The sequence below is a fragment of the Thermobia domestica genome, chromosome 1 (assembly GCF_964235325.1).
Source record: "Thermobia domestica chromosome 1, izTheDome1.hap1.1, whole genome shotgun sequence".
NCBI lineage: Eukaryota > Metazoa > Arthropoda > Insecta > Zygentoma > Lepismatidae > Thermobia > Thermobia domestica.
In genome coordinates this window covers 279,739,967-279,762,679 of record NC_137454.1, presented here as the reverse complement: position 1 = coordinate 279,762,679, position 22,713 = coordinate 279,739,967, and the positions used below count along the sequence as shown (strand labels likewise).

The 22,713-nt window shown below is 35.8% G+C and overlaps 1 protein-coding gene across 6 annotated transcripts in view; it reads right to left on the bottom strand.

Annotated features, from left to right (window-relative positions):
* Window positions 1-22,713, bottom strand: part of LOC145661112 (extracellular matrix organizing protein FRAS1-like) — a 3,375,101-nt gene that overhangs the window by 1,208,987 nt on the left and 2,143,401 nt on the right. For all 6 annotated transcript variants that reach the window (XM_081726561.1, XM_081726566.1, XM_081726573.1 and 3 more), the window contains one exon: window positions 711-938. In XM_081726561.1, the coding sequence (XP_081582687.1) occupies window positions 711-938 (228 nt within the window). The remainder of the gene's footprint in view (window positions 1-710; window positions 939-22,713) is intronic.

The following is a 22,713-nucleotide window of genomic DNA, read 5'->3' as shown; positions in this document are numbered from 1 at the left end:
AACTGATTACTCTTAGAGGCAACTGGTGTTACCTGCTAGCCCGTTCGTAAGCTGCGGCTGTAGGTGGATGGAAAGGGAATACGCTGATAACTACACGATTCTTCTTGCAATTGAGTAACTAGAGGATGTTTTCCGCTGTGTTGCCAGATTGAAAACCTCTTACGGAAAACCTCTTACTAATAGAGTGCGTGAAAAAAAGTTAGTGGGTGTTTCTAAATACATACATTTCGCAGACTCTTTTACATTGAAAGAAGATATTAAAGTATAAAATTATCTATATAAATTAGTTTATATTATATTAACTTTATTTTGTAATAGTCTAGGACTACGGCCGGTAGGCCCAGCAGCCCACAAAATACACCATTTGAAGTAATATACTGCTGAGCAGACATTTCAAACTTTTCATGACCTCTGCACACAAAGCTTTGCCTGTCTGGAAACACATCAACTTGTCATCACATGTGCTTTCTGAAAGTATAGTTTCTATTCAAAAACGGTTGTTCAGCTTAATGCTGCGTCACCATAAGTTTTCTAAATCATGTTTAGTTTGTCTGTTGGAGATATATCGGCTTTACAGCAGAATTTAATCCTTCTCTTTTACTTTACACTTTGACACAGATTAACAACAGCGGTATGAATCACATGTCTTGTCTTCTAAACTATTGAAACTATACTAATTTTGTGTTAGGAAAGATAACTTGCTTACTTACCTCAACCGGTGAATACAATTTGCCATTTAAAAACTCAATCTGTCCATGTTCTGGGGGGGAGTGGATGTTAAAATAAATCATAGAGAAATCTGTATCTTCGTCAACTGCTCTCAGCTCAAACTCCGATAACATTTTTCGCATACCTTCCTGCACATATATTACACTAACTTCTAGGACAGGTAGCTCATTATCCGTTGGCAAGATTGAAATGTGGAAAGACTGAGTAACCTAAAAACATAATTGGAAATGAATCATTACCATGGTAGCTCAAGAAATGATTACAAAACTATCAAGGGCGTAAAAGTGCAATAATGGCAGCAACATTGCAAAGATTTTAGCTTTTCTTAACGTACTTAATAACAGTCAAAGGTAAAGACAAAAACAATAGTTTTGAATCTTGCACTGAAACTTAAGTTTAACTTTCCTTTCTGTTCACGTTTTAACCTATACTAAAATTAGTTTATTAATACCAGAGTAAGTCATATGTTCGTAATGTGTTAGGTAATGTTCGGCATCCGACTCCCGGTGTATTAGAAAAGCCTATTCGGCGAAGTACATCCCATCGCGCTGTATGGTCCTTCCCAATGTTCCACCAGTGACACAAACCCCTGACGATATCAGGCTGCAGGCTTTGAAGGAAAGAACTCAGTAATGACCGTTTTCACATTCTCCACGGCATGTAATTGTATGGCCTGGAGGAACTGTGCCATGGATCGAAACGGAAATCAGATGGCACAAGGTCGGCATTGTAGACGGGGTGGTAAAATTTCCATACCATCAATGTTTGCAATTTTCTGGCGGACTCTTCTCGGCCTGTGACATGCAGCGTTGTTAAATTGGAGGAGGAGGAGTATAATAATTTCAATCGTTCTCGTATTCCAACGTTACCAAAACTTAATAAAGTGTATGTTCGTAGAATCTGACGTAAGACTATTATCTACCAACTATTATAACTGTAATGATTATTTCGTTTCTCTTAGAATTATCTTTCGTCTTCCTTTGAAATTATATTCATTTTCTAAAACGGTTGTACTAAGAAACCGCACTTGCTTCTTAGGACAAGTGCTGGGCAGCGATCCTTTAGCCAATAGATCAATTCCCAGAAGAAATTCGACCAACCAAAGCGCAACGAAAGAGTACAAACTTCTAAAGGTTCACAAACAAAATTAAGGAATACGAAAGGTACTGAAAAGCGGATATGATAATCGCCACTAAGGGCCTACGAATATATGCAGTGATTGTTTCCAAACGTTATAAGACAAGTCCACCTACTCCTTGAAAAGCGCAGCCCAATTACCTAATTCATGGTATAACCACAGCCCGGCGAAGTCCAAGCCAAACCTTAATTCTAGGGACGACTTAGGGGCTCGGGTTCTGGCTCTGTCTATCTCTATGTAGTACAATAGCCATCAGGAAGTACTTCACAAAAGTCCAACCAACCACCTCCCGGACTCAAGGACACGCCTTAGTCTCCCATTTGGGTGGTAAGGCTTCCTTCCCTGGTGAGGACTAAAGCTCCTAACGGAAGAACTACACCGTATATTGCCGTTGAGTGTAAGTACTAAAGACCATTCTCACTTCGAATTTTCACATCCAGCAACGTTAGACAACAAACATTGCAATGATGTTTGCTGGGTTGAGAATTAGGTAAGGCATTCTACAAGTGCTCTAGTTTGTTCTAAAGATGTCAGTGTAGCAAACTGTAAAAAAGTAGAATAAAATTCAGGTCTCTGCAATGAATAAACAATCGGGAAGAACACACCGTTTAGTATCTACAGAGTGATTGATATCATAAGACAGGTATAAAATATTATTTAACCTTAAACATAAACATATAAAAAAAATCAATGTTGTTCAGACTTTTACTTTGTTTCACATCATACGTAGTGTTGTAAATAAAAAAAACGGTTCGTATTTTTTCAGAAATGTACGTTTTTTTAAAAAAAAAAAACATTGCCTCTCGTTTCTTTCTAAATTTCGTTTTTTTTTTTAAATAGTCATTTGTAATGCATCTTACGTCTATTTAAGAATGAAATATTTTTATGTAGGTGTAATCACCGTAAAATGCAACATAAATTAAACGCTAGATACTGATACGCTACAAATACTTTTACAATTTACATAAATATCATACCTATTAACAATTCGGGTTTCAGCAGTTTTCTTCAATATCAACTAAGAAATAAAAGTAGAAATGAAATTTTGTTTTTTCGTGAAAGCAGGCCTTTAATAAGTACGAAAATAATGTAACGAACAGTATAAGATTCCAATAACTTCTGTGAAGGTAAAAACTAATACTAATTTGGCAAATAGTATTTTTCTATATGTCATATATAAATAATTTGTCGACTAGATATATATGATATGCAGAGCAGGCTCTGCAATATATGCAACACGTGTATTTGCGTGCAGCGGCAAGCTCGGATGGTCCGGCAAAATCTGTCATAACTATATTATTTAAATTAAACATTTCTAGTTGGAAATAGACTTCATGTTGATGGTAGTTACATTTACTAAGCTGACCTTCTATTTGAATACTACATTCATAAATTATGTTTAGGTTGCATTAGTTTAAGGCCACATGGACAATGCTAAAGCAAATGGTCGTATAAATCCGAGCACAAATTGCTTGATTGTTGTCAAATGCAAGAATTCAATTCTCGAATAGTAGTGAATATCTGTTCCATTTAGTAAGTTATCACAGTTTTGATATGAAACTAGTCTTGTTTTTGTCAGAAACAAGTTCCTTATCTTTAAAGATACAAACAACTTTTTTTTAAAAAAAATGTTAGAAGATGTAGAAGAAAAATCAAGAAATAAAGATAAAAGAGCTAGTTGCACTGGAATTGCAAACTCATACATTGAGATTGAAGCTCGATAGTGAATTCTATAAAAAGGATTACCATCTTTCCTCTGTAGGTGTGTTTGCCTTATCTTTCACTAACATAATAGATTATTTTTAAAAAAACAGACACAACGGGATTGCATTTTTAGTAAGTATTTAAGCCTTTTTGAGTGTAACTGCACTTACCCTCACCTTTGTTGTTCATGCTGGAGTAGCATACTTAAAATCACGACTTTTAAGATTTGTTCTTTCTGGAGAAAGGGGGAGGCGGCAAATTATGCCATTGCACGAGGCGACAAATTGACTAGGACAGGCTCTGATGATATGTATATAAAGGACATGAATATAGGATGACTCAATTTGAAGTAATGCAGGGTGTTTCAAAATTAATATTAGGGTTTTGAAACTTTGTAGTATCTATTACATTTAACTTACAATTATAAATATTATATCAAATGAAAGAGCAACTCAAACAGTTTTGTATGCACGCATGTACATGCATTGTTTCTTCTGTCTGCCTTAGAAAGAGCAAGTAGCAAAGATGGAGACTAGAGAGCAGAAAGCTTTTTGTGTTTTAATAAAGACTAAATCTGTACAGTGCAACAGTCTGTGTGAAGAATATTAACGAGACGCTTTCAACTACGTCTTTATCGTTTGCAGTTGCTAAAGGTCTAAAGCCTACAGACTACGGTTTACGTGCTAATTTCACAAGTGAAATATTCCTGCATAACAATGAAGATTTTGTGGATCGTGTCGTCTTCAGTGATAAATTGACCTTTCACCTAAGAGCTAATGTGAACACTCATAATGTTTGCATTTGGCCTCCAGCAAATCTTCAGGAGATGGTACAGTTGAAACGAGACTCCCTTAAATTGAATATGTTTTGTGCCATATGGCGGAAAGTTTACGGGCCTTTCTCGCCTATTGACTAGATGTGTGCCGTGTGACGAATGAATCTCACATTGAACACTTGTAGCAAAGACTGTTTGTGGTGCTCTTTTACTTGATGCATTGCTTATAATTGTACGTAAAATGTAATAGGTACTACGTAGACTTAAAATCCCAAAATTTATTTTTAAACACACTGCATTTCTCACCAACAGTGTTGGAACTAAGATGTAAAAAGGAGAGAGAATTTTCCTTATAAAGTTATTGTTTACAACGATATTATTATTAGTCGAGACTATAACTACAACAACAACACGAGTTAGTAGTCAAAAAAATGTAATCAAATGTATACTCGGTGGCCCAGGTGGCCAAAGTGGCACACACGGGTGTATCACTTGTTTAATCCGCTCCTGTGTGGACACTAATTAAGATATCGGAATATTATTCTTGCAAAAAATGGTTGGACTATAGTTTATCATATTAATTTCTTTTTCTTCTGGTGTCGAATTTCCTTCTCCAACTTCACCCCAGTCAAAAATTCGAGAATTTTCTAATTTCGAATTTCCTTTACTTCCTTTTTCCCTGTAGCTTCCTTCGTTGTAGAAAGACATTCTTAAGGCTTGCCAGGTAGATACCTCGGATGGATACCTAACTGTTGACATCAATTGGACGGGCCTGCGCCCAGTGTTGCCAATCAGGAAAATTAAAATTCTCCTATATTTGGACAAAAAATTATAAATTTTTGTTTATAAATCCGTACCTATACGTCCGAGTGCAAGTCAACTTACGCAAATGGAACATTTGTTTTTACTTAACAAACGCAAGTACAGATCGTTACGATGGAGTAATTAGGGAGTGCACGTAAAATTCGTATTTAGGATGTATTCCTTGATTTTTCTACTTTTCCCTTACTTTTCTGTTTACCGTAATATATTTTTGGCAATTAGAAGCTTTGTTCCTTAAATATCGCCATAATACTTATAGGATATATTAGTGGTGTAACAATGTTTAATGTAAGATAGTTTGCGTCTCTCTGGTAGCAGTGTTGCCAGCTACAGAAAATTTTAATTCCAGATTTTAGGGGGAAATTTTGGAAAAATTATATGTTTTGTCTCTATTACTTCCCTCTTGTTGGCTATATCGGAACAAACGTACCAGTATCTAGAAGTCTCGTCTTTGCTCTACACAACGCATTATAGAAAGTTTGAATAGGATAATTAGGGGAAGTACAGTAGAGGTTTACAGTAGACCTTGTTCTCTAATTGGAAAGATAACAGTGATTTTTTTAAAGGTAGAATGCGATATTTTTTTATTGACATGCTTACTTTATTAAATATCGTCACAATACTTGTACGGATAGCAAAGGGATACTAAAGCTTATTTTAAGATAGTTTGTGTGTGTCTGATAGTAGTGTTGCCAGCTACAGAAAATTTTAATTACGGATTTTAGGGGCAAATTTTGGAAAACATTCCGTTTTCTATTTCTATTATTTTCTTCTTGTTGGCTACATTCGAACAAACAAACCAGTGTCTAACAGCCTCATCCTTAGCCTACACACCGCACCATAAGAAGTTTCACTAGAATAATTAGGGGAAGTACAGTTGAGGTTTATAATAAACCATGTTCTGGAAATGGTGAGAAAATGAGAATTTCTGAGGTAGAATGAGATTTTTTTAAAATTTCATACTTACTTTGTTAGATATCGCCATATTCTTGGAGTAGTACGGTTTATTTTCAGATAGTTTTCGTCTGTCTGATGGCAACGTTTCCAGCGGAAACAATTAATTTCCGCTATTAGGTGAAAAATTCGGATAATTTCCCTTTTCCCCTCTATTATTACCCTCTTACTGGCTACATTGGAACAAACGTACAACTACCTGAAAGCTTCCTCTTTGCCCTACAGAACGCACCATAAAATATTTGAATAGGATAATTAGAGAAGCTGTAGCCCCAGCATATTTGATTTTTGCTTCTGAGGCGTAAAAAGTGTCAAAATTTTATGTGTATGACATATTTTTTTCTTTCCCTCTTTGAATGGAAGCCAGCGACTTCAGAATTTCACTGTACCTTGTCAACAAACCAAAGATTTGTTTAGGTGACTTGAACCCATATAGCAGCCGTGGTGCTTGATACAAAAAATTTTGGAATTCGGTTAGGGAACTCTGTAAATTTTCACCCCTACATTTCCCTCAATAATTTCCCACCCGTTGGCAACACTGCAATGCAACTTACACCAAAAAATAGCCACATCCATTTTCTTAAAGAACAAGTCCTTAACCATATCAATCGAATGAATAGCTTTGAGCAATAAGTCACTAACTGGAAATGTAGGAAAACGACAAAAATTACCAGGGGGCTAAAGGAATAATCACACAATTTTGCTCGTATAGGTACAAAGAAACAAACGATTTGTAAGTTACCAGGGCTTCGACTCAAGTTCTGTTGATTATTTCAATAATCTGCAACATAAATCAATAAATAATAGTTGCCAGAAAAAAAGAAACTACATGTGAAAAAAAAACATGAAAATGAACGATGTTTTTTATTGAAAAAAACTTCACAGCAAAAAACGTTTTTTTACAACACTAATCATACGACATTTTATAATATCTTTCACGTTTTATTTTATTCGTTTCAACATTACATTAATTTTCAGTTTTAATATAGCTATTGAAACTTTAAAAAATCACGTCAGTTCGGGGAGATTTGACTCTCGTCTTTGTTTGGTGATAATGGCTTTTATGAGAAAAACCATCGTAATTTTATTTTTTTTAAATACATCATTTACACCTTAAAGTTAACAAATTATTTTCCGTTGTTACATTATTGGTTTCCAGGATGTTCGAAAATTGCTTTCGAAAAAACAAAATGTGAATCTAAGAAAGTAAAAACGAAATGCAGTGTGTGACATTTTAATTTGTGAAAATCTTTTCGTTCATAGGAAACAAGTCATATGTTTCAAATATGACAATAGTAAAAATGTATATCTTTGAATATTTATAAAGCACATAAGTTTGTCTAATTTAATCTGTAATTAACAATTCAAGAATGTCTCTATTAGAAGCATTTACGAGATCAAAGCAACATGAGTTCTCTACTGTAGAACGCCGTAACATATCCTTCACTATCCTTTCCTATATTTTAAGGAACCGAGAGTGTAATTACGTAAAGAATAAATAAAAATGACCTAAACCATAATGAAATATGAATATGGATGGCTGTTCCTGATAATATTTCAATAAGATTTATCTTCACTCGCCTTTTCTCTTGATTAATATGAGCATCATTATTGCATCTCATCTCTAGATGGAGAACTTTGAGCAAAGATAATTTATTATTCACAGAGTAAGAAAAAATAAATTTAGAAGTATTAATTTGCAGTAGAGTGGATTTGAAATGAGTACCTTGGGATAACCAGACCATCGCCTATAACACTTCGAAAATTGTTTCACTTCTGGTGATGTCTCCTAACTTGTTAATTGACTTCATAAAATAAAGCCCGGAGAGAGAAAACGAAAAAATGTTTGAATGGAAAAAGAATAAACAGAAAGATGTTCCGCTTTCCGAGTGAAGGTCAAAGTAGCCATTTCTCGGTTAGAACAATCTTTTTGAAACTAATAACCGAGGAGTAGTCGGCTACTCTTTAACCTATTTCTGACACTAGTTATAGAGAAAATCGATAAAAAGAAAAAAAAAAAAAAGGTTTCACCAGTAAACTCAGTTACTTTAGCCAAGAAAAATGAAGCGTTGAGCTTTCAGTTTGTTTTAATTCTCGGTGTTATGTTATGATTTTTTTTTTTTTTTTTTTGCATAGATTGTGTTGCATTGAATCAACATAACTATTACGATATTGGGGAAAATATTTGTAGTCATATATTGTAGTCATATAACAGCGAGGTCGTTAGCAGAGCACACTTTTGATCAGAAAAACCTAGAACCCCTTTCAGAGACAATCCAAAAAAGTGATCCTAGATCTATCATGATTTTCGTAGATCTATGTAGAGAGAATTGCATTTTCCCTCCCTCCTTATATAGTTACTACCTCCAGAAAGTACTTTTGCCGAGAGTAGCTGAGCGTGTTAAGGCACTGAGTCTTCGTAAAGAATTTAGGAAATTTGAAGGCCGAAGGCTAGAAACTCGGTTTTATATGATTTTCATTTTCGGTTTGAAATCTCTAAAGCGTTTTCACAGTCCTTTGCACCTTTCAAAAACAAACCGCGTAACTTGATGTTGTATCACTGCGCGCAGGACTATTTGCTGATTGATGAAGAGGAAATTATTTCGTCTGTTTCCCGCAATATTTCTGCTGCTGCACCTGCATGAATTTCTGCTATTGCGGTGTGCATTACTTGTCTCACTCTCACACCATTGCCGTGATATAAGGCAAAATACCCAATACTATATAATCCCCTCTCCTTTAAGAGCAACTGAACATTGTTATTTTTCTCCAGACTGTAATTATAGATGAAATTACAATGAGTTATGTCAAATTATCAACTGAACGATAAAGAGATGGCGCTGGTATGTAACAGCAAGCATATTTATCATTATGGGAGATTATTTCTTTTTCATCAATTATCTAAATCATTATGCATATCCATGAAAAACAAATGGTCCTTTTCCCCTTAAGTTCAATTTATTGATGTGCTTTCTTACATTATATAGCATGCGAATGTACAAATACTAACTTCAGTACTACAAAGTAAATAAATAAATATTCTATGAGAACATGAAAATTAGCTATTATAGGTCTTAATTTTCTTCAAGTGAATTGAACAACGTTGATATCGTTTGATAAAGTATTTGCTTTCCTTCTGCACTTACGGGTTTGCCTTGTTTATGTTTAACAGAATAACTCGGAGCAGCAGGTAACCTGCTGGTTTCCTTGGGCGACATCTTTAAATAGTGGCGCGCACTTTGTGTGTTTTGTCATTTGTTGTAACAGTTTTCTCTTTCAAATTCGATTTAGGTTCAAGATTTCGATCCCATATAGATACATACTTTGAGTCGAAACCTAAATGTTCTTACTGTGCCTTAACAATACATTAATTACAATAATACATTGAATTTGTTGTGTACTATTTGCTCATGGAAGAATAAACTGTTATTAGTCTCATTTTCAATGTTGCTAACTCATAGCTATTTTTCAGTTTTTCACAAAGAATGGTTGTCAAACAGTTGTGCCATTTCATGAAAATGGGCTAAGAAAATGAAAAAGAGAAATCAAGTGAACTCGCTGTTCTTATTGAAGATATTAAGTTCCTTATAGTATTTCAGATCTTTGTTTGACCTTTCATTAGAGATGAGGAAATAGTCATTTAAGAAAAGAGAGAGAGAGAGAGAGAGTGAGAGTGAGGTGGATAAAGAGAAGTTAAAGAGGATAAAACCTGTTTTAGTGATTCATTACGAAGTAATATGAGGCTAATTTTTTCAGTTATAATTTGTATATCGCGCTTTTAATATGCGATCAGAATAAATGACCATTTAAAACCGAAACAACCGAATATTCGGTGCCAGAAATGAAATAATGTACACAAGAATCTTCAACATTTAAGAATTTTTATAATATTGGATAGGAATGTTCATAACTTTTGAGTCTTATTTTTTTCTGGCTGCAGTGAAATTAAGAGAAGGTACTATATGCATGTTAAATAATGTGTCTTTATTCCTATGTAGAATCTAAAAAGTTTCTTGGAATTTGTTGAATAAGATATCGATAGTGTCTTCATACTCTCATGACTGATATTAGTTTATGGCGTAACTTTTCTGTTAGATATTAAATGAAAGGATAAGTCACGAGGATTCAAAATATATTTTATAGGTATTTTATTACATATAACAAGGGAAATAAAATAATAAATTCTCTATTCAATAAATAAGTAAACTCAGTAGTTTTCAAGTTCTTGCAGAATGAACAATTGCTTGTTCTAAACACTCGCTCGCCTATAATGGAAACGTACAAGAAGCTCAATTTTGAAATGAGATGAAATGAAATTTTTCGAGTTTTACGTCTCACGATTGTGCAGGTTAGGCTAAAGGAGGCGGTGATGATGAAAACATGAATGAAATTTTGGAATAAAGAAAGTGGGAGGAAACTGTAAGACCCAGAGGAAACCCACGCACACGGTGTTTGTCTACCACAAGGATCACTTGGCGCGAACTGGGATCGAACCAGGAACCCCATGTGCCAGAGGTGATCGCTCTACCACTGAGCCACCGCGGCCCCCCAAGAGCTCAATTTTGAATAGAAGTCGTGAGTACAACTGCACATGTTTCTAGATCTGATAATTAACTCCTTTGTGGCTATGTGACCCGCGTACTCGTCGTCGGGCGGAAGATCCGCGTTCGATTTCCGGAGAAAATTCATGTAGTTCGGATCACTCGTTCGGCTATAGGTACAAATCTTATAGAACCTTGTTGTTGAAGGGGATGATAAACTTTAATCCATCCATTCAACCGTAGATCTGCTACTAGGAACACTAAGTCATCTTGTAATAGTGGCTCTGAATCCTAACATTTTAGGTAGATTTCAGCTAGAGGAAACGTTAGGAGTGGGGATAGTAAGTTTTAGTTGTAGTTTACACTGGTAGAAGAAATTCAACTTTCTGCTCTTCTTCCTTCTGATGCATGTCTGCGTTTACATAGTAGTTCAAAGATTCAGGAGAGCAGTGCGTACGCCACTGCAAACGAGAGAAAATGGTTCCTGATTCTCTTATCACAAGCTCATGCCATTTTATTTTTAATCTCATTGTTTTCCCCCTTCAGTTTGTTTATTCATTTCTTAGCACAAATTTGCATATAACATTTTTTGTTAAATTAGTTGGCAACATTTCTGCACTGCAATCTGCATTGTTTACAAGAGGTGCAAAGCTTCGTGAAAATCAGATTAGAATAATCAGTGATACTTCGACGATTGTGAAATTAAACTGAAATAAACATCAAAAAAACATATAATTAGAAATTTATACGTCGAACTAGTATTATTATGTCTGTTTATATCTGATAAAATACATTCCTACTGCAAACATATTTGACATCAATCAATCACACAATACTGACAAATTAATAATAATGACTTTCATTTATATATCTATCTATATACACATATAGATAGGCATGTGTGTGTGACTTGTATCTCGTAGATATGTGTGTGTGACTTGCTAACTCTTGAACCATCTCACAGATCTTGATCAAATTTTCAATATAGACGAAGTTCGGATCTGGGTTCGGTTTTGTGTACTCATTTTGATACTATAGTTTAGGGGAGGGGGAGCAGGGGCGTTAGAATTTACATAAAAGTGATCGAAAATGACCGATATTAGTGTAGAATCTATAGTTTTGGAGGTCATTAAGATGAACAATGACACTTCCGATGCCGTTCAAATCCAAATTCAGTCCAGCAACTTGGGGGATTATGGATATACAGAGTGACCGAAAAGTAGGTATACAGTCCCGTACTGACCGGTTCGTGGCATTTTCTATAATTTACTTATTGTTGTAATAACAAGCAGTGACTTAGTTATTTATTATTTATTTTTAGTCTCTTTTCATTCATACCTTTCGCTTGCAACAAACAGAAGCAAACAAACTAATTTCTTAATAAACTGTTATACTTTGCAGGACTGTATTCCTACTTTTGGGCCACCTTGTATAAAATATAAATCAAAATAAAAGTGACTACCTTTGTAAATAATTCTTGAACCACCCAACGGATCGTGATCAGATATTCAACATAGATGAGATTCGGGGCTGGTATAGTTTTTATCATTTCACATTGACCGTGCAACTTAGGAGAGGGAGAGGAGTATATATATATATATATATATATATATATATATATATATATATATATATATATATATATATATATATATATTAGGGTGGTCAAAATTTTTAAATAGGAAGACGGTCATGTGACATATCTTTTTGAGGTAGCATTTCACCAGATGCACAAATCTGGTATTATTTTCAAGGTATCTATATTCATATAAGAGTTATTACGTATGAAAAACAAAATGCTTCATGTAATGTTATTGCAGTTTTGGAACACAGATATGTAAGAATTTTGGAAGTCTTACATAAACTGAAACAAACTGCTTGTTTCGCTTTGAACTACAAATAAGTTTTTTCCATCAAGATGATTCATAGACCATTATGAGGAAAAAGAAAAATTATAACTTGGAAGAAATTGAAATATCCCTTATTTATGTAGTATCTTTTCGGAAAGTTATGAATCTTATTTGCTACATAGTTCACTTTGTCGCATATAGGAAAAGATTGTATGTGGGCCTTTATTATCTGCAAAAGAAACTGTTTGTGCTCCTCATTTTTCGTAAGAACATTGTTGTAATCTTCTATTAGTTACACTCCCCTTTCTGCACACCGTTTATTACGTAGATGAATTAAACTATTGTCTTTCCTTGAAGATAGTCATTGTTATTTGGCCATGAAGTCGGATCACACTCAAGAAACCCTTTGGGTATTTTAAATCTCTCGAGGAAAATTTGTTTGTTGTAGCAAAATCACTGACTTCTCTTTTCACAACAATTTTTATGGTATCATCTCTTGCGTCAAGCCTCTTTGCTCCTTCACGGTTTCCCCTTATAGTTTTAATTCTTTCAACCAATTTTTGCTTTTCCATTATGGTAACTCCATCATCAAAAAACCCAATGCTACGTGTTCCTCCGTCAAGTACCCGAGTCGGCGTGAAAATTTAGAAAGAGCCACTTCAGATAATTGAGCATCTATTTGTCTTTAACTGTACAAATCTTTCAAAACTTGTAGAACTTGTAATGGTGAATGGCATGTTTGATCACATTTAAGCCAACTGTGAACATATAGTTAGATCAGAAAGTGCATACTCTCCGAAGACCCGTTTCTATTTGCTTCATTAAACGAAATTGTTGGCGAAAGAGAAATATTGTAAATAGTAGCTTGCTTTCCCCATCCACCTTACATGGTGAATTGCTCCAGGCAAACGAAAGAAAACTCCTCAAGGAGGTATGCCACCCAAGAATATGATGGTCAGTTCTAAAATTTCCCTGTAATCTTCTCTGCAGTGTCCTGCTTCCACAAGTTTGATAGCAAAATTCAACACTTCATTTCTTACATCGGAAATATTGTTTGTTACATCATCATCATCAGTGCAATCTATTCTAGACCACTCGTTCTGAAAACACTTCAATAGGAGAACGTCCGGTCCAGATGCAAACGAAACACAACAGTTATCAAATACACATTTTAAAACTAATTCATAACTGAGGCAGGGGTGCCCACAAAGGGGGGCTATGACACAAACTGCGTCGTTGAAAAATTTGGGGGGTAAAATTCTATATAAATATGTTTGAGGGGGTGTAAAAATTAATCGAAAAGATTTTTTTCATGGAAGAACACCTGCGGATAGACAATTGAGGGGGAGTGCGTCATGGACATGAGGGGGATGGGCACCACTGAATGAGGTGTCTACAAGGAAGATAAAGAAGGTTATTTTGGAGCTACTGCTCTAGCAGAATGCAAACACCGTTGACAAGATCCATATTGCAAGGAGTAGTGTCATAATAAACTGCCTGCACGAACTTTACCAAGTTTCATTCTTCAAGCGAATGTACTATAGTAGAATCAATATGTTCTTCTCTTGATGACGACAAAATAGGAACACCAATTAGCCTCTCATGACCATCTCCTGTAATAATCATTGATAACCTGCCGGCAGTTTCTGTGCCAGTCAAATTCAGCAGTAGTTTTCCGTTCCAATGCACAACTAACGCACTTGATGCACTCTGAAATTGTTTCTTGTAGTTCTGTGCAACTTCATACAGGTTTTCTCTCAGCATCGGTGAATGGAAGACCCATTTATTGCTAGTTCCTGTACATTATGGCCTAATGACTCTGCCGTCGCTGTCAGAATATGTATTGCTGCTCTATGAGTGATCTTTTATCGATGAAGAGCAACACCAGTCTTTGAGTAATAAAATTAGATTTCCCTCTTCTACATCTCTTGAACGGTCCGGGCACACATGCATTCGTATTTACATTTTCTTTAACATTCTCAACTGGGTTTTCCTCTTCATTACTTGAACTTCTCCATGTCTTTTGGCGTATAAAGTTCAAACAAATTATTTTCAGAAGTGCATTTTCTTTCGCGTTCCTCTTTCGTTTGAAGCCGTGCATATTCCTTTCGTTCTTTTCATGCCAAACTCATATCTTTACTTTTAGTCGTGTAAGAATTATTAATCTAAACAGGGATATGCAGTAAAACGAAGAGTTGTGCTTCCAGCTTTATAATGAATTTCCATGTTTTTCGGCTTTTCGTAAACAAGTAAGAAAGAATATATCTCGATGGTTGAGCGCCAAAAAGGCGTAACTGCAATGTTATAAAATTGCAGTTACGCCTTTTTGGCGCTCAACCATCGCCCGCATAACATGTCAATGAAAAGTTTGAGACAACCATTAAGAATATAAACTAGGGTCATCCGACATTCAGTCAATAATTAACAGCTACTGTTTTTTTTTTTTTTTCGAAAGGAAAGGCTGTAAGGAAAAAGAATCCCAGATTTTTCGCATTGAGATTCTCAACTTTCATTTATTCTCTCTTGAAGAGAACTAGAAGAAATTGAAGAATCAAGAAAATTAAGCGAGCATACATATTATTAATCCATTCTGATAAATATCCTTATAGATTCGAAACAATACTTGTCTGGGGTGGATGTGTTTTATAACAAGCGGAACAATAAATGTCACATTTTCATATGTTGTAAAATTGAACGATATACGATTCAGGGAATTCCGTCTTGAAATAGCTTGTCTTGCGCAAGGATTAGAACTAATAGGGGAAACATGTCCCACATCAAACCTGTCCTTTTCTTATTGTAAACGCAATTATCCATCATTAATAAAATAAAATGTAAATATAGTAAGGTTCGAGATGCACATGTGGAGAAGAGTGGAAAAACTAGCTGGAAAGAGAAAGTAAGAAATAAAGAAGTTCTGAGAAGAATAAATGAAGAAAGAAAAATATCGAACTTAATAGCAAAAAGGAAAAGAAATTGGTTAGGACACTATCCAAGGATGTGTTGTCATATAAAAGATAATTTGGAGGGATTAGTTTCTGGAAGTAGAAAGACAAGAGGAAGAAGGTGACTACTGCTGTAGAATATTCGTATTCTATTTATGCGTTATATTGATATTTCAACAAAATATACCTACGACTGTATTGAAGAATTGTTCCGATTTACAAATTTTACTGGAGTTCATATAGGAACGTACTGGAAATGGCGAATGAAAATATTATTATTATCATTTCTACACTGAGAAAAATCCATTATCCGGACAGCGGTATATTGTACAAATACAAGGATTCGTTATGTTTACTAAGGAAATCTGTACGGAGCGTACTTTATCCATATACTACATAGGTACTGCCTTTTACCCGCTTAGATATTACATCATGTCTCTGCAGGATGTCTGATATCTAACAATCTTCTGTATTTTACATACGTATACGTATGTTAAATACTTCAGCTATACGTTATATACGTCCATCTGTGTGTAAGATCCAGACCGCCTATAGACACTCTTTCTTTCGCCATGGCTGACGTCATTGAACTACCGTCTTTTGCTTGCGAAACGAGGTTGTTTACAAACGGAACAGAAGAGAGGAAGGAAACCTGGGAAGCCTGGGTAAGTACAATAGTTAACTATTACTTTAGTTAAATATTCCCATTAATTATATATTCTTTTAGTGTAACTTGCTTTAATATAGTACTAAGTAAGTAATGTAGTTTATGACTACAATTCTTACTATTGTAACTCGTAAATGATTGAGGAGAATGGAATGGGTGAATCTGAATTTTGAAAAAACTTTGAATATTAATGTTTTGAAACATATTATGTTTCAAGGTAGCAAAATGAATGTTATGTGTTTATTCATTCCATTTTATATGTGACGATTTATTACTTGGTGCAGATTTACTACAGGACTGCTTAACATAATTGCTAATAAACCGTTTTCAGCGCGGAAATTTCCTTGTGTAGTGAAGATTTAGGATTTAGATTTCTGGGCTTTCGGCATCAATGGCCTTGTTACCCCATATGAGGGATGACTTTCCTCGGCGAGTACACTATCCGGGGAAAGGAAGGGAAGAAAGGATTGGGGAAGGAAGAAAACGGCCTGGGACCTATATGTTAGGTACCACTCCGGCATTTGCCTGCTGTGAATGAGGAAAACCCAAGGAAACCTCATTCAGGATGGCTGGACTTAAAATCTTTTGATACTTTTTCGACCGAGTTCTCCCCCGGGATCGAACCCGGAACCGTTCGCACCGAAGGCGAGAGCGCTAGCGACTACCCTACGCGGGGCCACTTGTGTAGTCTAGAAAACTCATTTTTACTAGGATATTTGCAAAATTTTTTTTTTTTTTTTTTGCTTTTAGTTTAACGCCCCATGATTGTACATCAATGTAAGAGAGAAGGTGACAATGAGATACATGATAATGGTGGAATCAAGAAAATGTAAGGAAACTGGAAAGTCTTAAGAATAACCACACCTACAGTGTTCACCAAAAGGCTATTTGTCGGGAGCAGGAATCGAACCAGGGACCTAACGCGTCAGAGGTAAGCGCTCTACTACAAAGCTTTCTTTTGTTTAAAGAACTTGTTTACATTGAAATATATATATTTTACGAAGATACTAACATATTTTACAGCCTCACTGAAATTAAAAAAAAAAAAAAAGTAGTCAGGGAGAGTTTACTTGTCAGATTTTTATTTTTTAATTTAATTTATTTTTATTTTTATTTATTTTTGCTTTGTTATGTTCCCTAGTTAATGTTTGGGTTACTGAAAATTAAAACCTTTTTAGTATTATTGTTATGTCATCACTTTGGAACCAAAAAAGTTAGATTTTTTTCTTGTGTTTTCATATAGGAAGTTGGTAAGTTTGTGCCTTAGCATTGGTTTGGTTTCTAGAACGTAATTGAAGGTCATGTTGAGTTGAGTCTTGGCGGGTTTAGAGTTCGTGAAGTGTCAGGCACTGCTTGTGCCCCTGTCTTCTGTCTGTGATGTTTCCTGGCTTTGGGCTGTGAGGTATTTATGTTGAGGAGTACCAACGCAGGCCGCGTGATATACAGGTAGCTTCAACAGCTACGAGTGCCAGATGTTCATCTTTCGTTACGGCGTGACTAATGCAGTATAGTACTAGGTTCAAATTCTATGGGTGGTAAAAATGGTCGTGGTGTGGTAAGAAATACAACGTAATTGTTATTAGTTTATTAGTGTTTCTTCATAGTATAGTTTCACTATTTCTAGAAGGAATTAAGTATTAACGAAGTAATAAATAAGCAAAAGCACACTTTGATTGGCGTTAACTATTTCTCATACTCCATTGAGAATGTTTTGATCCTCAGTTGCGCAAACATCCAGTGTGCGTTTTTTTGTTTGCTTACACTGCCTTATAGATGAGCTCCCTCGTGGCTAAGTGGTTAGTGAACACGCCTTTGGCGTGGGACACCCGGGTTCGATTCCCGGCCGGGGGCCGCGGTGGCTCAGTGGTAGAAGGTTCACCTCTGGTGCTTGGGGTCCCCGGTTCGATCCCAGCCCCGCCAAGTGAACCTTGTGGTGGACAAACACCGTGTGCGTGGGTTTTCTCGGGGTTCTCCCGTTTCCTCCCACTTTCTTCATTCCACTATTTAATTCATTACTCATCACCGTCTCCATTAGCCTAACCATCATAACCGTAGGACATAAAACTCAAAGATTTCATTTCATTTTTTCGATTCCCGGCCGGAGCTTATGTGGTTCGGATTCCACGTTAATCTGTAGGTCCACGTCTCATACAGCCTTGCTGCTGAAAGGAACGTTAAAATCAAATCAGCACTGTTTTACAGATGCAATTGTTCGATTCCGAGTTCGAATGAAGCTTTTTACGGGCAGGGGGCGACTTTTATATATACAATCCAAGGATTTTAGTTATTAGTCAGTGATGCAATATATAGACCTATATATATTACAAAATTGAAAGTGACTATGTTTGTGACTCTTAATCTCTTAAGAGCTGCGGTGGCTCAGTGGTAGAGCGTTCACCTCCGGTACTTGGGGTCCCGGGTTCGATCCCAGCCCCCGTCAAATGAACTTTGTGATCGACAAACACCTTGTGCGTGGGTTTCCTCGGGGTTCTCCCGTTTCCTTCCACTTTCTTCATTCCACCTTTCATTCATTGCTTATCATCAGCGTCTCCTTTAGCCTAACCGGCATACCTGTGGGACGTAAAACTCAAAGGTTTCATTTCATTTTTTCTTAATCTCTTTGGAATCTTGTACTTAGGTTCACAGCGGAAGCGACGAAATAACTCGACTCATCCATTGTAGCTCTCTTCGCAACCAGTTTCCAAAATGTTGGCAATAAGTTTGCGAAACGGGATATGACGACTCCAATTTTGGGTGAAAAGTCGCTATAAAAAATAATAGAGAAATTCATTGTCTATAAGCATTGTTTTAAAGTTGTAGATGTAAACTAAACAATATGTTCTACTCACTGGCGCAAATCCGTGGGGGGGGGATGACGGATACATGTCCCCTCCAATCTTGGAACTGAGGGGGACTTCTCCCCAATAATCCGATTTGAAATGTGTTTTTTGGGAGAAATTTGATTATTTTTGTCCGATTGCTACAAAGGAACGTGAGATAAAATAGATGTCCCCCAGAATAAGCCTCAAATCTGCAGCCTCCCAACGCTGAAGACAACTCTGATCCTCCACAACATTGTTTTTCAACTTCATAAGTATTTTGGACATCGTCAAAAAAAGTATGGTAACGGTCTTACCCCCCCCTCCCAATGTTGAAGACAGATATGCGCCGCTGGTTCTACTCACATCTTTGTAAATAGGGCGCAACCAATCCTTTAATTCAGGGATCATTTTTTTGTAAAAGAAAAAGTGCAGAATAATTAAAAGACCCCAAAGGACAAATATAACAAACATCTTCTTCGCCTTTATTCACGCAATCTATAGCTAATCTTGTTGCTATCGGTAATGATGTATTACGTGTGTTTCTCAACGGAAACTCTGCGAACTAAAGGACATCAAGTTTGTAGTTGTTCTTCGTTAGAGGGCAAGGGTAACATAACAATGCAGGATTGTGGGGCAGTGAGTATGCTGTATTTCCAAACTCTTCATCAGTTGCGCTGATTAAAACAAACAAACAGAAAAAAAGAACGTAAAAACTGTTTTGAACTAATAATGCTTCTCTACAGATGAACATTTTGTTTGGAGCAGAAAGTCGCTAAATGTGTAAGTAGGTAAATCGTCATTTAAAAATCACCCAAAAAAGTCTCCAATCGGAAAAAAATATTTTTTGTCGCTATCGTAGGGCGACCATACGTCCCGTTTTAGTGGCGTGTCCCGGCCGTCCCGTCAGTAGATGGAAAAAGTAGTATTCGTCCCATTCTATGTAAATGAAAGAAGTAAATAACAAACCCAGTATCTTTACTCCTTTTAAAAGTATTAATAATTAATAATAACAAAGAGGCAAAAATTGAACTGAAATTCCCTATATTAAACATACTCTATAGTTCGCAGTACTGCTCGAAAGGCAGCAGAGGTTTTAGCAGTTGGTTGTGTGTTGAACAAATTTCAACGTGTCTTTCCTTTTTCATAAGTACCCGTTCTGTAACAAAGAGAGAGAGGAGGAAATCTGATATCAAGGCACTGATAAGAACAAAGGTAGATCTAAAAGTCTAGGGTTGCAAGAACCTGTCCCGTTTTTAACTGAAAATTTTATGGTCAACCTACACTATCGTTGAGGTCGAATTCCCCTTATTTAGCGACTTTACCCAAAATTGGCAACATTGACCCCCACCGAACAACCAGGGTTGAATTCAGGGGGTAGCCCGGGGGGAATCTCCCCCCCCGAAGAAAATTCATTCCCCCCCGGAGAAACTCCCAAAATTTCAGTCACAAAATGTAGAAATTACTTCACCCAATTATTTGCTTTTCTGTCCGTGTACGTGCAGACGAAATCCGATCTCTCAATATACATATAAATGACGCAGACCCATTCTATATAAATGTTAACATGTAACATCTAAGATAGAATACCAAATAGTGAATAAAACTTGTATTTCTTAACGCTATGACTGAGTTTGGCAGAACATGAAATTGTTAACTGTTGAAGAAAGGTTTGTATTTTAGTAGGTACTATACTCTCGCCCTATATTATATATTAGTAGGTAGCACTAGCACAGGTTGAGATACGAAAGGAAAGATAGGGAAGATCTTTCGATCATTCCATATAATCTCTCATGTCAGCAGACTTCAGTTCTTGAAAATATACAGTTCCTACATTATTTGAAATAGGGCGCCTAAATCCCATTTCTCGCATCGGAAGTAACGTAAATGTGTTTTACGATTGTTAAAGTAAACACATCTTTCTTTAATTAAAAATAATTCAAGTAAAGGGTGAGATTCAGTGGGCGTCATTTAGAGGGATCAGGGAGGAACAGTTATCCCTCCTTGATTAGAGACTTATATAGAATTTATCAATATGATAATAGTATATAAGTGAAAGATTGCTATTGAAGGTGGCCAAGATCCTGCTCAGTGCCGTTCCATGGGGGAGGGGCAAGCGGGGCGACGGCCCCGGGCGCCGAAGTAAGGGGTGAAAAATTCGGGAGGGAAAAAGAAAAAAGAAGGAAAGAAAAACAGAGGAATGAAATACATGTGGACATATATAAAATGAAAGGAAAAAAGTAATGAAAAGTGCTCAAAATCAAGGAAAAGCAGGGTTTACTTTTTAAAATTTTCCCACCTTTGGCGGCTGGTCTGTCGACCTCACTCATATATACGGGGATGCCGTCGTATACTCTCGCGCCAAGCGCTGATTTTCCACGACACGGCACTAATCCTACTGAAGATTTCGTCAACTAAACTATTGATGTATATGCAGTGAAGAAACCAAGGCTAATATGTTTGATTTAGAATCAGAAGTGTGAGAAAGAATGATAACTTTTTATTAAGATATTCCTAAGTATGTTTGTTTTAGGAGAAAAAATATTTCAGTTAATTTAAATCTTTTTAAAAATTTTTACATTAGTAACAAACAGTAATTACTGAATATAAGAAATAATAAAAATAGTTACTGTAAATAGCAGTTAAAGTTTAGTGTAAACTATTTTTGCCAGTCTTTATTTAATGTTTTAGATGAAATCAAACGATTGTTTTCTTAAAATTATAATCTCATTGAATATTTATCAGCAATTAGTCTCAATATTAGGTAAGATGTGTATGTGAATGGAATTGTTAAATATGCTGCTTTCTTGAAAAAAATACAGAAAAATAACCCTCCCCCGAGCAGTTGACATTCCCCCCCGGGTGTAAATGTCTGAATTCAACACTGCGAACAACACCCCGTTATCTTTAGCCTAGCCAGCATAATAGTGGGACGTAAAACTTAAAGATTTCATTTCGAACAACACTCCCAGAAACCTATTGTTATACCATTCCCAAAACACCCTTTTGTACAGTTCTCCCTATTCGAAAAAAAAAAATTGTAAATAGCAGTGTTCATATATAAATATGGAACTCAATTTCCCTGAATTTTCCAGGTTTTCCAGGTATTAATTTTTCAATTTCCAGGTCTAGTGGAAGAAACTAATAGTACGAGAACACACAAATTTTAAGAATACTATATTTATATATTTGAGAATGGCCACCCTTCTCCCCAATGAACGATTGCAATTAAATATTGAGTCACAAGAAAATAAATAATTAAAATAAATAAAATTTAAGTTGAAAAATATGAAGTTGAGAAACCTACTAAGGGAATTATATAATACTTTTGTTCCATACTTGAATACATTCAAAATATACAAAAATATTGGCTTGGGGAAGAAAAAAGGGCCCGCGAGATTTTAACCGATTCTTATAGTACTCGACAACAGAAATAAATTACTGAAAGAATTTTCAAAATCGGCGCAGGTAAACATGCAGAAAATCGCATTTTCATGTACCGGTTCAAAATGGGGAAGAAAAGACGACCGCGAGATTTTAATTGATTCTTGTACACGACGAGAGAAATCGATTAGTGAAGGAATTTTCAAAATCGGCGCAGGCAAACATGGAGAAAATGGCATTTTCATGTACCCGTTCAAAATGGGGAAGGAAAAAGGTTCCGCGAGATTTTAACTGATTCTTGTAGTACTCGTCGAGAGAAATCGATTAGTGAAGGAATTTTCAAAATCGGCGCAGGCAAACATAGAGAAAATCTCATTTTCATTTT